The following is a 16,895-nucleotide window of genomic DNA, read 5'->3' on the forward strand; positions in this document are numbered from 1 at the left end:
TTCAACAGTTAACCTCATTGCTGCCTTGTTTTTTGTTAGAAAGACCAGTTTTCCGGGGAAAGGTGATCCAATCTACCTGTATGTGTGAACTGATGGTCAACTGATGTTGAAATGACCAGCTAGTGTACTGGGTGTTGGAGTTTGGTGAGAGAACCACAGGCACTTCACAAAACCTTAAAGACAATACTTATGTATGCTAGTGCTGATCTGTGGATGTGTGGAGTTGCTTGTTTTCTATCAGAATTAATCTGTTCTTCTAAGAAGTAATGGTGCCGAAGTACATGGGATTGGTTTTTGTCAGCTTTCGGAGAGAAAAAAAAATTAAGATATTTTTGCTTCATCTCTCTTCTACTGTTTATCTTCTATTTTTAGCCTGTTCAAAGCATCATGACCTCTGACATGGTGCCCTCGCTCAGGGCTCTTCTGGGGCACAGCTTTGCTGGTCCAACTCATTTGGAAAGCTACATGTGCTATCTGAATGGCCTTGCTTTGTGCTGCTTTCCTTCTAGTGTTATCTGCCTCCAATGTTTACCTATTTCTTAAAGCTGATTTCTGTTCCTAGCTCAGTTAGTGGCCATAGGGACCATATGCAGCTCACATCTATGCATCCAAATCCGAGCAAATAAGCTGCAGTTGTGGGATCTAGGAGGGTCTGGAATTCTCTCTTAGTTAACAGTGATTTGGCACCAAGAGGCTATGCAGCTACTCTTCCATTACTGCGGCAGCATATGGCCTGTAGAAGAGCCTGGGGCCTCTCTGTCTTTTATGCAGAATTAAAGCCAGGTAACCGTGGAGTGAGGAATGTTTCCTGCCCTGCTGTGCACTTCCCTGAGGAGAGGCGGCCTAGAACAAAGTCCAGCTGTGCAGAAGCTGTGTTGTGCGACATGCCAAAAAGCAGAGCTGCGATGGTTCTGCTGTGTGCACAGAAGGTCACAGGCATGGGAAAAAGGAAAGCACAGAGCTTGCTCTTAAGTTTAACAAAACGCAGTGCTCTTATGTTTGTTAGATTCGTGGCTTTAGAGGTACATAAACTACTGTTACAGAGACTGACTAATAACACTAGAGAGTTGTAATTGAAAAATAACAAGAAGGGGACATCCTGGAGCTTTTTCTCAGGGCAAACCTCATCATAGGAAAACACTGTGTTGTTTACCAGTCACTTAGCACCCAGAGTGGTAAGTGGCCTTGCCTTTGTGGTCACCTTACGTCTGCCAGTAACTATGGCAGTTGCCTACTTGGGCAATGAACATGATTGGTGTCAACCTACTCCCAGTTTGAAGGTTTTGGAAAGGACCCTGAATTTTGTTAGACATATTTTTCCCTGCTCTTTGTTTCCTTTTTTATCTCTCTATTCTTCCCTCATTCCATTTTTCTTCTTCAAATTTGCCAGTAAATTAGACAGGAAATAGATTTTTGTTGTTACCTGTCCTGTCCTTCCCTGTAAATGAACAGTCATGATAAATAGCAAGTTTTTCTTCTGTTTTTGTACTTTTGAATAATTGGGATGTTTTCCACAGCCTGTACGTTTAATGTACTTCTGGCCGTTTTAACAATACAATCTATCCTTTTGGGGGAAAAAAGGAAAACAAAGCAGGAGTTTCAAGGTAACTATGATGTTGCTAGTGCAGGTCAATCTTCATCTCGAATCTTTATGAGCAGCAATCATCTCTCTTTCTCTCTCTGAGTAACAATTATGTCCTGATCTTACACTAGACATATCAACAATACTTTGAGACATTTAATAATACTACTAGAAGTGGTAGGCTTTTTTTGACAAGGCACGCTCCATGGTGGTGACCCAGTGTTTGTATTTACTTGGTTGTGCTGTAAGAATATCCCATCCAGATGTTGATAGGTACAGTATATCCACCAGCTTCATTGCAATTCAAAGTATCAACTCTAGAAACAACATCGGCTGTAGTATTCAGAAGAATGATACCATTTTCTGCCTTCATCATGTTTGCATTTATAGATACTGTCTCTACCCTCCCTCCCGTTTCTCTGTGCAGCCCTGTCCCTGTCCAAAAGTGACTGTCCTCCCTCTTTTCAGAACTTGAAGTTAAGATGCAATAGAGATTTGATGGTTCCTTGGGCTAGGCCCTTGATTACTTAGCAGATATGTGATGATCATTGTTATTTTTTGGAAGAATTGCTTCCTAGAAATGCAGAGCTCCTTCAGGATAATTGGAAGCAATTGGAGCAAGCAGGTGCACAGCCACCAGATTTTTGTCATTATTGCTCCGATGCCATCCTGTTGCATTCAGTGGGGATTCATGGTCACACCTGGAAGGAGGAGACAAAGTGAAAGCTTTCTTTCATCTGGATTGCAAAATGACAACAGACAGGTTGACAGTAATTTCATGTGAGAGCTTCAGTTCCATTGTTTGATTAGATGTGAGTGTCCAGTGATGCTGGAAGTAATGTTTATTTTTATATGGGAAAATCAAAACATTGCTAAGTCTCACTGAAATCAGTGGAGTTATGCTAACTGACACCAGGGAAGGATAAGGCCTAACGTATTAGAAAATATTTTGTATCTACTCTTAGTTGTATCTTCGCTTATTTGAACTGATGCAGCTTAAAACGTCTAACTTCTTATGAGACTTAGACAGCCATTTGTTAGGTTTTTACACTTTATGGCCAGCCTCATAAATTAAAATGGCTGACTAAATTAAACTTGGACTTTCATTGCCTAGTTTTCCATCTACAACGTAGGTCTGGGTTACAAGCAGTGCAAAAGCACTTGCTTTTGTTATTGCTGAAGTGAATTTTCGTAAGAATATAAATTTACTCACTTCTGTCTGCCTCTGAAGAGGTGGTGCCCATTTGAAATCTAACCCCTTTTCTATACAGTACTTGATCTGCTTCAGTGGAAGAATATCTGAAGTGGGCTGGACTCTTCAAAGCTAAAATGCATAAAGAGTTACAAAGAGCCTTCAAGCATCCCTTGTCTGAGCAAAGACATTCCCATTGCTTGCTGTCTGCAGCAGTGCTGCAGAGAGCCATAAGACACCTTTATTTTTTTTATTTTTTTTCTTATTTTCTACAGATGAGGCTGGTGGAATGGCAGCAGCCAAAGGGTTGGCTGTAGGTAATTCTTTTGCACACTGCAAAGTGGTTCAGATAAGCAGCAGCTCTTCTCTTAGTACATGTATTATGGTGAGAGTCCCAAAGGCTGGGCTACACTTTCAATTTGTGCTGGGGTTCGCTTTCCTGGGTGCTTGAATGTTTAACAAATTTAATACAATGAGTATTTGTGTGGAGGGTTTTTTTTGATTTGTTTGTTGGACTTTTTTTTTTTTTTAACACATGCATCGTCCCCCCACAATGTATTAGAAGGCTCTTAGATGTTGAAGAATGACAAATAAGCTCAAAACAGTGATTTGGCAGATTCTGCTTACACTTTTCTTTGGGACCTGTGCTTTCTGCAGATGTTAAAAACAAAATAACCAGCAGCCCCATCCTAATTTATAGAGAGCAAAATTCACTTCAGGGTGGTAGACCTGTGATTGCCCACAACCAGGAAGAGTTTCTCATGGCTGGTATTGGTTAAAACCATTTAAAACCATTTATATTTGTGTGTGTTGTGCCTCTAGTGTGTGCAGATGGAAGCCTATAGTATGTAAGTTGCTAAACCAAATCATTGAATAGGACCAGAAGCAGGAAAGAATGAGGGTGTTGGAGTAAAGAGGCATGTATCCTTCTGAGCATCCCATTGAAACCTAGCTCCATATTTGTCAAGAAGTATGCACACCTGCATCTCCTCTTCTATAAAATCCATCTGCATGAGTTTGGTTACCTTCAGGAAGGTCAAATCAAAATATTTTGGATTCATAAAACTCATAATTCCCATTGATCTCATCAACTTCAAATGTGTTACCAAGCAAGACCTGCTGTTATCTCCTCAAAAGTATTCAAAGCAATGAGATTTCCCAGTAGTCCTTAAATATTTTTGTCTGGGATAAATGGAAAGAACATTTCAAGAATTCTCTGTGTCTTCCCCTTCCTTATACGCACTTTCTGTTCTGCAGAGAACTCAGAATCAGGTAAACCATATCAACACTGCTGCAATACAAGGGTGTGCGCTGAACCTTTTTCCTACTGTGTTGTTCCAGTGTCATAGGATAATCCCTGTGTGTAGCAATTCCATCTTTGGGGACTGAAATTGATTTTTCCTTATCTTAGCATGTAAAGATCTGACCTTTAGAAACATTAGCTGCCAGAGCGCAGCAACACCAGATGCGGAAAACATGAAGGTAACAGCTTTTAAAGTACTGGAAATGTATTGTAAGGTCTATTATTATTGGCACAGAGTGGTGAGGTCCTGCATACTGAGTTGGATTGTTCTCTTTCAGTGCACACTCTCTGCTAGAAGGTAGAGTCTATAGGAAAACTTTTGCTCTTTGTCTTGCATGGTCAAATGTCAGAGGCTCCTCTGTGCTCCTAGTTAAAATCTGCGTGGATATAGTGGCTTGCCTAACTCTTTCTGATCACACCTCATCAGCTGGTTTGCTAATTTGGACAAACTATTCAGTCTGTGTGGGACAGAAACAATCTCATACTGAGTACCTGGGCATAAGTGAAACCCCAAAAGGGGTGACTGTAATGGTCAGCTGTGCTGTTTATATAACTGAAGTCCCACTGTCTGCATCACTGCATGTAGGAGTTGGTGGAGACACAGCACATGCTTCTATCCTTTTCATTTCCATATTGCTTTACTGTTTACCTTCAGGGCGATACCTGTCTGATGACTGTTTGACTGAGACATTATCAAGTAATGCAGACGTGGGTGCTGCTTTGAGGAAACTTGCCCCATTCAGTAAGGGCAGTGAAGACATCAGCTGAATTCTCAAAACATAGTTTTAAAATTTTTTTTTATAAATGATTTTTATTTTACTTTGTGAAAAGAAAAATTGCTTATTGCAGTTTTATTTAAGCAATGTGCTTTTTCTACTTTTGAAACACAGTGGGTAAATTGACCTCTTTGATTAGATGGTTCAAGGTATGGGGAAAGAGTGCATTTAGACAGTGATTTTTATATTCATTGTAGCCTATTTTTGTTTGACAGGATGGAAAGCTGAAGGAGGGGTCATCAGTATGCTCACGGGGAGAAGACCTTTAATGGGGAGTAAGGAATAGCCCTTTAATGTCTCATTCATTTGATACTATGAGAGTTTCTGAAGGACCTCAACCACAGTTAAATAGCATGTTAAATGCTGGTGTTCCTGGCAAGGGACTGAACATATCACTGTTGAAATAAACAGGACTGGAAAAGAGGAGTGGGCAGAGACAGTAGTATTTGAGTTACAGATGGGAAATTATAAGATGTGGAGACATTTACTGTGTGTTAGTTGAGAGAAGACTTGGCACCTGAATCATGGCTCTTAAAATTGTCTTGCATGTGCTCAGGCCAGTGAAGACCATTAGGAGTTGCATCTAGTAATTCTGCAATTAGCTACGTAACTTTAGTACCACAAGACAGGCTGGTCCTGCAGGCTACTGTCAGAAGTTCATTGTAGATTTTTGTTTCTTCCCAGTTCACGCTGCTTCTCCACCAGCTTTGAAGTGACATTCCCTTTTCTAGCAGGATTGGTCCTATGCCATTAGGCAAACTCTGGATTCTTTCACTGTTGATTCCAAATCTAACAGAAACCAACATGGTTCATGAGTGTTTACTTCATTGTTTGTGCATTGGCATTATCATTGAACTTCACCAGTGAGAGAGTTTGCCAGGACTGAACACAAAATGTAAATGAAAGTAGATGTATTGTTGGAAACACTGGTAAACAGTCTCTGCGTGGCTGTACATCAGCGCAAACCGGGGGCATATGGGGAAGTTACTCTTGTTTTGCTATGAGAGCTCTGAAACATGCTGCAGTTTCTCTCACTGCCTGAATAACCTGTAGACTGAACCTGAAAATCACATTTTTCATTAAAATGGCTTTGTTTGTGCCTCTTGCCTGTAGAGATTGGCTGAGCAGGGACATCCGCTTTGACACCAAGAGTATGAGGGCTGCCTGTAGGAGGTTGAAATTCTAGTTTCCGACCTGATTTATAAGTGGTTTATACTTTAAGCTTTCCTGTTTAATAGTTAAATAAACTGTTTAATGTTTAAAAAGTAAAATTCTTCTGATAATTAAAGCAGTATGCAGGAAAAAAGCTGAGCACAGCCACATCTTGGCTGAGCCTTTCAGTGTGTTCCCACAGTTCAGATCCCAGTTCTGCTATGAATGAACTCCTGCTTGTACAGCATTGTGGAAAGTCCATGTAACCCAGCACTGTGAGCACTCACCTCATGATTGTATTTTTATATCCGCTTGTCTCCTATTCGCAGAAGAGACTGACAAGATGGTGGGGAAAACACTGCAGGGAAAAATACTGAATAGTGTTGTGGAGGCAGATTGGCCAGGATGGCCTGGCAGAATTTTCCATCTACTTATTTCTGCTGTTGCTGTGTTACTGTGTAGATCCAAAACTGGAAGATAATTTACACAGACCACCTGTGCCACCTTGATTTTACATTCTGCCCAGGAATACACCCTGTTTGTGGCACTCTGACACTCTGGAAATTATAAGGGTACCCAAATAGTGACAGTCATCAAAAACACCTACTTTTAGCTATCAAGGATATCTGGCTCTTTCTTGTTGCCTGCGGGGCACATCACTAAGATCTACACTTGGTTACAGGTAAAACAGTGTTTTGTTTTCCTTTTTACTATAAATAATGTAGCACTGGAGCGGGAGTCAAGGGAGTCAGAAAGTGAGAACCCTGCTGATAGAAGCTCCTTGCCCTGCAGCAGCCTTCTGCAGGTTATCAGAAAAAGTCTTTCCTCTTGCTGCATTCAGAACGTTAGAAAAATCTTGCAACAACATATCATACCGTAATCATAAAGAGAAGATGACAGCGTGCATCTGACAAATAGCCAGAATAAGAGGGTGGATTGCATCGTTTCTGTTTCTGTGATGTGTATGGCATCTTCAAAAGCAGGGTAATAATTTTTTATAGCTGTGAGAGGCAGAGATGAAGCTGAGTATGTAATTCAGCCTCAATGCTATGAAGGCTAATATTATGAGCAGCCCATAGCAGAATGGCTGTAGCTTGAAGTAGCAAAACAATACAAAGTGTTTTTGGGGAGGGGGGAAAAAAAGTCTGTAATCCAAAAAGCAAGTGCGTGTAGATGGAGATCAAAAAGCAAGGCTGTCGATGGAGATCCTGGCTGATTAAAAAGTTGCAGTGTTAGTGAAGGGTGTTGAAGTGGGTAAAATAAAAAGCAATTAGTCACCAAGGAGTCTGTGTTAAAAGCAAGACATGAATTTGATCAGCCTTAGAATAGTTCACATGTGAAGATGGGAAAAACAAGTAGGCAAGAAGAAATGGAGATAGGCAATTTTAGGAGTTGCTGAGAAAGGGTAGTGTAAAGGGTGCTACTGTCTTGGAAATTGCTGTTGGCTGCTTTGTGGCAGTGTCTTCTAAGCTCATTAGGAAGTTAGTGATGATTTTACTTGCACAGTTACTTTGCTGAATCTTTTCTTGCATTTGGCATTTTTGTTTGCTCATACTTTATCGAAAGGAGTTTTTCTGGAATGCTAACTTTTTTAGAAGAAAAATGTCCATATATAGACCCCTGAATACTTGCTGCCAGGCAGGCGTGCTCCAGAAATGGCCATCAGTGATTCCATCTGTATTTCTCTGCTTTTTTGAGCAAAGGCCTCCATGCATCATATACCCTGCTGTTTAAGGAGGTGGCTGTACATATGGCATGGAATCTCAGCCAGGGTTTGAAACTGCCTGTGCTATGCAGGCACAGTGGGAGCCTTAGGAATTGAACTTCATTTATGGAAGTTGTCCATGGGTCTTGGAGATGCCCTGGCTTTCCGTGGCCAGAAAAGATTGCTAAGCACGGAGGCTGGGAAACAGCCAGGTGAGGCACCAGTAGCAACAACATCTCTTACATTAACGTAGTTGGAAAAAAAAAGCTGCCTTTGATGAACAGTAACTTGTGAACTACCTGAGGTTTCCTTGTGACTCTTGGACAGTCAGGAAGCACAAGTGGCCCTAGTTATAACTAACTATTGCATGAAATATACCATGTAGTACTTGTGTTAAAATACCGAGCAATTCAGCTGAAAGAGAATCTGATCTCTAGCCTAGAGGAGGGTCCTGTGATTGAGGAAAAAAAAAAAAAGAAATAGTCTTCTAAGATCACCTTTTCTAAAATAGGCTTTCCTGCATGCATGACAAAAATTACACGTGATGCTGTTTATTTTGGCTTTCTGCTGATTTTTACATTTTGTATTGGCCCTTGGTATGTAGACCCTTCTCTCCAAACATAGCTCACAAGGGACACTCAAGAGAAACACTGCTTACAGCAAGCAAGCCTGCATCCTCTCATTGGCTCTTACTTCCTATGGCTGCAAAAGCAATGGTGAGGTTTTTTTGTCATCATTGAGGGTGTAGGGACAGTCTGAAAACTAATGTACAAGCTACCTGCAGGCCCAGGCCTGGTGGCCCTGGAGTCTCTTGATCGCCATGTACCTCACAGTTGGAGAAGGAGTCATCTTTTTATGACCAAAGTTAAGACTGCAGACTAAGAAATGGTGCCTTCAAGGAGGCCATGTTATGACATACAGGAGCCAACTGCTTTGTTCTGAGCCCTCTAATCGGCTTATACTCAAATATCACTAAAATCAGCGTGGTGACTCCTGTGAAATGAGAGTGGTAGACACCGTCTTGTTTCATAGAACTTCATTGCTGTCACTAGGGTCTTTTTAGCAGCCTAGGCAGAACTGCCAGAAATATAGAAAGGCAGGGCTGACTGACAGTTTTTCTCCTCAAGGTGATCTCTGTGGATAGATGTCAAGGAAAATTGACAGCAGCATCTGAAGGGTCATTATCTGGGATCATCTTTTTCTGTGATGTGCAGGCTCTAGTCTCTCAAGGAGTTTTCATCAGTAGTTTATCTATCTACTGCAGTAATTAGAAAAAGTACATTTTTATACAGTACAGCTTCCTCCCATCCACAGCCCATGGTCTGGTCCTGATGGCTTGTTCTCTCTTGAATTCAGTGGAGTCTTGCTTCACACGAGAGCGATTCTAAGCAGGCTTAGGACAAGGCAAGCTGAAAGGAAGCTTGCAAAGGATTTCCCTTGTGTGGAAGGATTTGCAGGCTAGACCAGAGCTCCCAGAGCCTGGCTCTTGAAGCTGGGCATAGGCTGATGTAGTTGTTAGGGGATGGTGCTCCCTGTTTGCAGAGAAGTATAAGGTCAACCAAATTGGTCATGCTCTTGAGTTGAGACTCAGTATTATGGTCATGGCCTAGGCACAGTTGGCCTGTTCTCAAGTCCTGCAGAGAACCAGCAAAACACTGTTGTGTGCACCCTTTGCATGTACATGGGACTCTTCTTTCAGGAGATCACAAAGCACTTCATAAGTTCAAGTATTCACTTTGTAGATGAAACCCAGAAATAGCGAGTGATTCCTGAAGACTAAAAAGCTAATCAGAGGCAGAGCAGAGAACTTAACTAACACTATTGTCAGCTGCTTTGTCATTTTTCCTAATAGGTGTTTGCAAAAAAACCAACATTAACATAACTTTTACAGATGGCTGATTTTGAAGTGTAAACATCAAAACTAGCACATTTACTGTTCTGCCTACCACTGACCAACTTTTTGATATGTTTGTTTCCAGGAACACCTGTCTGGTTCTTTGTGAAAATTGCTCCAATTCGAAATGAGCAGGATAAAGTGGTTTTATTTCTTTGCACTTTCAATGACATAACGGCTTTCAAGCAACCCATTGAGGATGATTCATGTAAAGGTTTGTCTTTTTCACAATTATATATTTATGCTGCTTCTTTGTTTGCCCTGGTCTTGAAAGAGCTGAAGTCCTTTAAATAACAAAGCCAGAGAATTAGATGTTAAAATAGCTTGTAGCTATGCCCTTGAGGACTGCATTTGTGCAAGGAATTGTTGCTGGTTTCTTAAGCGAATTGACTCTGGCCACTGGAAAGGGTCATTGCTAATGAAACCCCCAAGTGCTTCAGGAAGAAGAGTTTACTTTGCAAATAGGTGCTGCTCTTCCTTTTAAATTCATTATTAATCCACACTCCAGCACAGCCTTCAAGGAGTCACAATGTTGCTAAACAGCCTCTTTGATGTCAGAGGGAGCTGAAGGGTCTTGGGCCCTGTACAAATTGTGCATGACACTGTATGGAAAAACTGAGGAATTAACCCTGTCTGAGTCTAGCAAAGATCTGAATAATTTCATTCTGCCTGGCTTGTTGTTACTTGCCATTATTATGGGATTCCTTATATTAAAGTTCTGGACTAGTGTCCTTTAACATACATGAAGAGATTCCTGTCATCTTAAGTTGAGTCAGGTTTAAGCTGTCCTGGTGAGTGAAGTAGCACTGGTGTGTTTTGCTGTTAACCCTTTGTTGAGTTACACCCTGGAAACCTGTAAGCAAACTCAGCTGTGACAGCAGCATAAACTTGCACTCAGGTTCAGATTCTGTCAGAAATAGACCTTTTGTACCCATACGGAGAATTACAGAGACTTGCGTCCTCTGGGGTAAAAAAAGCCGTAAGTTCTCCTGTTGTTTGCATTTTTGTAGTATTTAATAATATTTGTAGTATTAAATTAAACAGGAAACTTACTGTGAAGGTGAACTGATTTACATTTATGTTCAAAATGTTATTCTTTAAAAACTTAGTTTCTCAAAGTGGAAACACCTGTTACCATGAAAAAGGAAGTACAACCTTGACAAACATACCCTCTTCCAGGCTATGTGGGGTTTTTTTTTGTCTTTTTAATGCTATTTGTTTGGTTCTTCATTGCTTTAATAAAACTAAGAAATGTATCTTGTCGGAAATGTTGGGTCTACAGTACTTTTTTTCCTGCTTAGTGGTCTTCAGTGTATCCTGATGAGGACTGACAGCAAAGATAAATCAGCATGATGCAGTAAAGCTGGATGTCGTTTATTTGCTGGGAATGAGGGCCCTTGCTTCATTTAGTCAGTTAATAAGGAGGACTTTGTCAGGGGTGGTAACTGTGTCTTTTGTCTTTGCTTTCACAGAAGATCCTTAATGTGATAGTGATATGCACCCTTGTGAAAAGAGTTTATTCTTCACTTTCAACACAAGGAAACACTGTAACTTTTTTTGTTTTCAAGAGAAGTTTGTTGAAGGAAGGAAACAGTTTTTTAAAATCTCCTTTGGATCTTGAAATCATGGTGCTCTTATAATGATCATGGTAATTCTTAGCAGTTCTGTATCTAAAGCAGTACGAGCACTAAACCTATGTATAAATGCAACGACTGGCAGAGGAGTTAAGATAAGCAAAATTTCTTCATCTGGACCATGGAAACTGCCTAAGTCACTAATAAAAGTGGCAGACAGTAGAACTGGATGTATTATTTAGAGGCCACTGATTCACAGTTTTGTACACCTTCCCTGAGTGCTATGACTTTATGTACAGAAGAGTTCATGCACTAAATGAGTCTTCCAAATATTGTTTCTGAATCTCCTAAAATTAATGAAGTTGCACCAGTTTCATGCTGGTAAAGAGTTCTCTGTCGCTGTATACACAAATCGAACATGATATAAATGAAACTGCACATTCTGTTCTAATCCTTAATTTATTCCCTACACCTGCCTTTCTTCAGTAAGTTACTTGCTATAGGCTAGCTTTGGAATTTTGTTGCATGCATCTCAGGAGGTGATATTGGATCAGTCACTTGATGGCTAGATGAGCAATCTCTTGGAAAAGAAGAGCTGATTTGTGAAACAATTAAAGAATTTTATATGCATAACCATATATTTAATATTAGATCTCATTGTGCAATTGTATACTGTGGGGGGGGGGGGAAAAGGCAGGTACGGAGTGTCAGAAAATTATCTGTAGTGAGCTCTAGGATTCATGGAGGGGAAAAACATTTTTGGAAGATCTAAAAAAGGTAAAGTTGTATTAGCTTCTTCTAAGAATCATTGCTTTTACAGACCTGAGCTTTGAAGAGGGCATGTTCTTAGCACCATGTGCAACATTATATAGCAATTTTGTAGCATGCTTTTGAAGGATAGCAATTTTGGCAGGAATGTTTCTCATAATGTTACTCTAAACCCAAATGAACTCCCAATCTGAAAACCTAAAACCGTGAACTTAGAGATTTATTCTTTAATTGAAACAACTGAAAACTCATTGCTAAATCAATTATTTTTCCTTCTTTCACCTTCAGTCAGCTTTTATCAACTACTTTTCTTTTACTGTGTTTAAATATGAAATCAGTTTCCTGTGCATATGACCACTGAATACGTAATAGGCCGCCTGCACATGCAGGTATTTTATTAACATATCTGCTATTTGCATAGTTGCAGAGTGGCGTAGCAAAAAGTATTTAAGTATTTCAAAAACAATGCCTGTATGTCCATGTAGAGAAAAACCTTATGCAGTACAAGGATATGATGAATTTAAAGAGCAAGTAATCTGTCAGGCTAAACCTGCTTAGCTGTGGTATATCTTAGTTTTCTATCACCTGCTGGCAATTTCAAGCATGATTGTTCAGCTGCAAATGATGTAGTGATTCCTGGAGTGAAAAGTGTTGAGATTTAATGACAGGTGTTTGACTTGTACACAAAAATGAATAGGCATCTTTTATCCAAAGGTGACTCAGAGAGATAGAAGGTCCCAGTACCATTTTTCATTATTAATGATTTTAAAATTAATAATATCAGACATTGGAATAGATGAAACAAAAAAATTTCTAAAGTAATGTAAAAAGTAGCCTTCTAATTGTAGTCTTTGTTAATTGATTCAGATAATTTAGATGTTTATTTCATGACTGCCATAGAAGTTAAGCAAATTTGCTTTTAAATGCAGCAGCTTTAAAAATAGTGCATTCTAAATAAAACAACTTAAAAATAGTATGTCAGTGATGATGATATATTTTTAAACAGCCTCTTTCCACTCTTCCTTGTATGCTTGCTCCTTTACAAAATCAGGGAAAAAAGGTTTACTTGAATAGAAGTAGGCAAAACCAAGCTATAGCATAGCTAAATTTGGCTTGTGAAGTGATAGGTCACCTTCTTAGCTGAATTTTAGAGTATATGCTATATTTGGAATTCATGCATTTTGTCTGTGTATGTCTGGTTTTGTTTGAGATCTAGCACACCAAGTATGAGATGTTTGAGAACAGTGTATAAAGTGGAATGCATCACTTTGAGAACAATAATTTGTGCAGACAAATAGAATCTGTACCTGCACTCTGAGTAGTTAGTGAGAAGTTTGCTTGAACAGGTTTTGCATGTATGAGTACAATGTGAACATAGTCAGATGCATCTATGCTGCTTTATAAAAGTTCGGAAATTATGCTTTGGATCCTAATTTTTGCTTTTGATACTTTTGTTTTTATACAAAAAGATGAACAAATTCAACATCACTGAATCATATAGGAGAATGGTTGTTAGCCTCCTAGCTGTTGTAACCTCCTGTGCTTTGTAGCAATCATCAGTTATCATCTCCTCTGCAGAAGCAGCTTTATTTCATTTTGCAACTAAGCTGTCCTTTGCATCACCAGCAGTGCTACACAAAATATTTTGATTGCCTCCTTCATCTTAATTCAGGGAAAACTCCAAGTATTTTCTTTTTTTTCCTTTTTGTTTCTGTGTGGGTTTTTTTTTTGTTGCTGTCTAATTTTTTGTTCTGTTTTTAAAGATGTATTTACATGAGCAGAGCCAGTATTTGAAATATTTTGATTAAGTTATACTCTACTTTCATCTAGATGAAATGTTTTCTTAAAAAAGGAAACAAATGAAAGGGAAGTGGTGAGTATATAAAAAAACTTTGGTATGCTTTCCCAGTCCAGATGGAAAAATAAGACACTTTTAGTCATGAAGTTTCATAGGGAAGGAGCTTTAAGACTGCAGAGAGGCATGATGGATGTAAGCGGGGATCTTTGATGTGCAAGAAAACAAAGGTGGTTTGAGTGGAGGCAAGAACTTCTAGAATCCTGATTTACTCGCATTTCCACAGTTCTGTGTGAACAACAGACCCATGACCAAAGGAGCTTATTCTCTGACAGGCAATGGCTCCTTCTTCTAACTCTAGGGATTACATAAGTCATGGATCAGCAACTTCATAGCAAGGGTTCTGTAGCTGCCGCAGTTCCTAATGTTTGAATTTACTAGTCATCATGATTAAATTGAGGAGAGTGGTAGGAAACAAATAACTACCTACAAATAAATAATAAATGTTGTCGTGGGTTGAGTATCAACAGATCATGCTCACCTCAAAATACAGAAAACCGGTTTCTTCAACTTAAGAGCGTTGTTAAATGAAGCTTCATCCCTTGAAGAAGAGAATTCTTGATAAGTTAAACATTACATCACAAAGGTATATTTCAATGCCATGTTTCCCCATGAAACAAAGCTTTTGTCCCTGTTGTAGGCACCTTGTCTTCTTGGGTGTTTTCAGAAGCAGTTTCTATTCAGCTTTTTGCAATTAAATGGTGGGAGACTGAAAGAGCACCATGGAATGCAGGATGGCTGAGATCAATGCTGTTAATCTTGAAGGCTCTTCATCCTTTTGAAGCTGGAGGTGTTTTAGTGCCATCTCATTGCTTTGTCCCTGCATGATGTTTTCTGCAGAACTGAAAAAGGAGACCAAACAATGATAAAAACAGGTTAGAATCAAAGACAGAGGCACAGGCAAGCACAACCATGGGGCTGGCATCCAGCTTTACGTTTGGTTCCTGAATTCCAAGCTATCTTCTCTGCTATGTGAGCTCTTCTCTGTTTGAGGAATATATACACCTATATGAGAATCACCTATGGTCATTAGATTTCAATTCAATTTATATTTTCTCTATTTATACAGGAAAAGAATGGATGTAGGGATATACCAACCACTTGTGTTGAAAGAGAACTACTAATCCGTATCATCTGGTCCCTCTGTCCTATCAGGACTAACATCGATATGTTCTCACACCATTCTGAAACCTAGCTTCTTGTCTTGGAAAGCTCCATCTTCTTCCTGTAATCAGCTCCATGACTCTTAGAATTTAATGTTTATGTTCTCTCCTGTGGCTTCAGTCCATTATTTGACCTGTCTTCACTGGATAAATATCTGACTTGCTGTAGGCTGTGTCTGTCCTTAGGCTTCTGGAGGAAAAATTGCAATAAATTCAACAGGTACTGCTGTCTTTTCAACAAGTATTGGAGAAGTTATCATTCAAAAGGATTAGTACTGGCATTCTGTCTCATTTTAATTTTCTTTTTGCTACGCCACAATCTGCAGATCCACTATAATTATACTTTGAAGTTCCCACATTTTTATCTTCCTTTCACAAAGTAAAAAGGCAATACAAGGAGGAGAGTGTTCTGTCCTAAAGATGAGATTCATACACCTGGGACATTTGCACTGTGATTCAGTGCCTGCTTTTAGGCATTTCATCACTCAGTGGCTTGTGTAACTCCAAACTGAGCTCACATGTGCTGTACCCAATGTATGGAGAGACTTAGGGCATATACTCCCACCCTGCCTCAGGGTATATACACCCACTCCCCTCCTCAGGTCAGCACTGGTTCAAAAAGCCAAGCTAAAAAGCCCTGCCTCTTGACACAGTCTCTTGCCTATACAGTTATATTGTTTTCATATCAGAATTTGGAGTATGCGGTAAGAGATCTCATCTTCATGGGCACAGTTCATTTGCATACCATTTAGGCACCCTTGCAGCATGCAGGGCAGGGGAGGTGCTTATAGGGGATGCTGAGGACAGAGGAATGGGTTAAGCTGTACCTTTCAAAAGGAGATGACTCTTGGGAAGAGAGGGAGGTACCCGAAGGTGCTCAGCATTCAGAGCCACAAACCATGCCACAGAGATGTCTGGCAGTGCTTTTGTGCAAGAAAGCTCAGGTGAGGTGCTTCATTTTCCTCCTCTCTCTGTTTGTCTGAATAGCCAAATTCTTAAAAAACTTGGTGATGGAAGAAAATACACACTCCAACTTTGTCTTCTGTTTATGAATTAAATTTTGAATCTTCCAGGAAAATGCCCTACCCATCAGTCTGTTTTGAGTTAGTAAAAGGGGCTGTCTCTGTTAGCTGGCGTTAAAAACGTTATGTGTCTGGTAAGGGAGGCAGATTTCGAGTTCCCATGTGAAGCTCGATCTCTGCGTGGCCAGGGCTGCCGCTCGCACACGAACCTTGTCGGGCTGCGGGCGGCGCGGCCTGCGCTTCAGCACCATGGCCAGCGCCCCTCCCGCGGCACGCGCCCACCGGGGCTGCCGGCCGGGGCGCTTGGGGAGGGGCTCTTGGAACAACCCGCCTCGGGCCTCGCCGCCGGGGCTGACATCGCTGAAAGTGTACCGATGCTGAGAGCCTTCTGCCGTGGTCCTGTAAAACAGGGAGAAAACGTGGTAGTGCTGGCATGTAAGTTCCACGAAAGCAAAGTTTTAGGTTGGTGTAAATTGCTGTAGCCGTGTTGGCTTTACAAAGGCTAATCTGATTTATATCAGCTGAAGACTGCTGTAAAGGAGCTACGAGAAAGATGTTGAGGTGCTGGAGCGAGTCCAAAGAAGGGCAACGAAGCTGGTAAGGGTCCCGAGCACAAGTCTTATGAGGAGCGGCTGAGGGAACTGGGGTTTAGTCTGGAGAAAAGGAGGCTGAGGGGAGACCTGATCGCTGTCTACAACTACCTGAAAGGAGGTTGTAGCAAGGCAGGTGTCGGTCTCTTCTCCCAAGTAACAAGTAATAGGATGAGAGGAAATGGCTTCAAGTTGTGCCGGGGGAGGTTTAGATTGGATATTAGAAAAAAATTCTTAATTGAAAGGGTTGTCAAACATTGGAACAGGCTGCCCAGGAAAGTGGTGGAGTCACCATCCCTGGAGGTATTTAAAAGACGTG

At 40.5% G+C, this 16,895-nt stretch overlaps 1 protein-coding gene across 1 annotated transcript in view; it reads left to right on the forward strand.

Annotated features, from left to right (window-relative positions):
- KCNH1 (potassium voltage-gated channel subfamily H member 1) overlaps window positions 1-16,895 on the forward strand; it is a 196,867-nt gene that overhangs the window by 14,674 nt on the left and 165,298 nt on the right. The window contains exon 4 of the mRNA XM_068400769.1: window positions 9,690-9,818. Within this exon, the coding sequence (XP_068256870.1) occupies window positions 9,690-9,818 (129 nt within the window). The remainder of the gene's footprint in view (window positions 1-9,689; window positions 9,819-16,895) is intronic.

This window comes from Nyctibius grandis, chromosome 1 (genome assembly GCF_013368605.1).
Source record: "Nyctibius grandis isolate bNycGra1 chromosome 1, bNycGra1.pri, whole genome shotgun sequence".
Taxonomy (NCBI): Eukaryota; Metazoa; Chordata; class Aves; order Nyctibiiformes; family Nyctibiidae; genus Nyctibius; species Nyctibius grandis.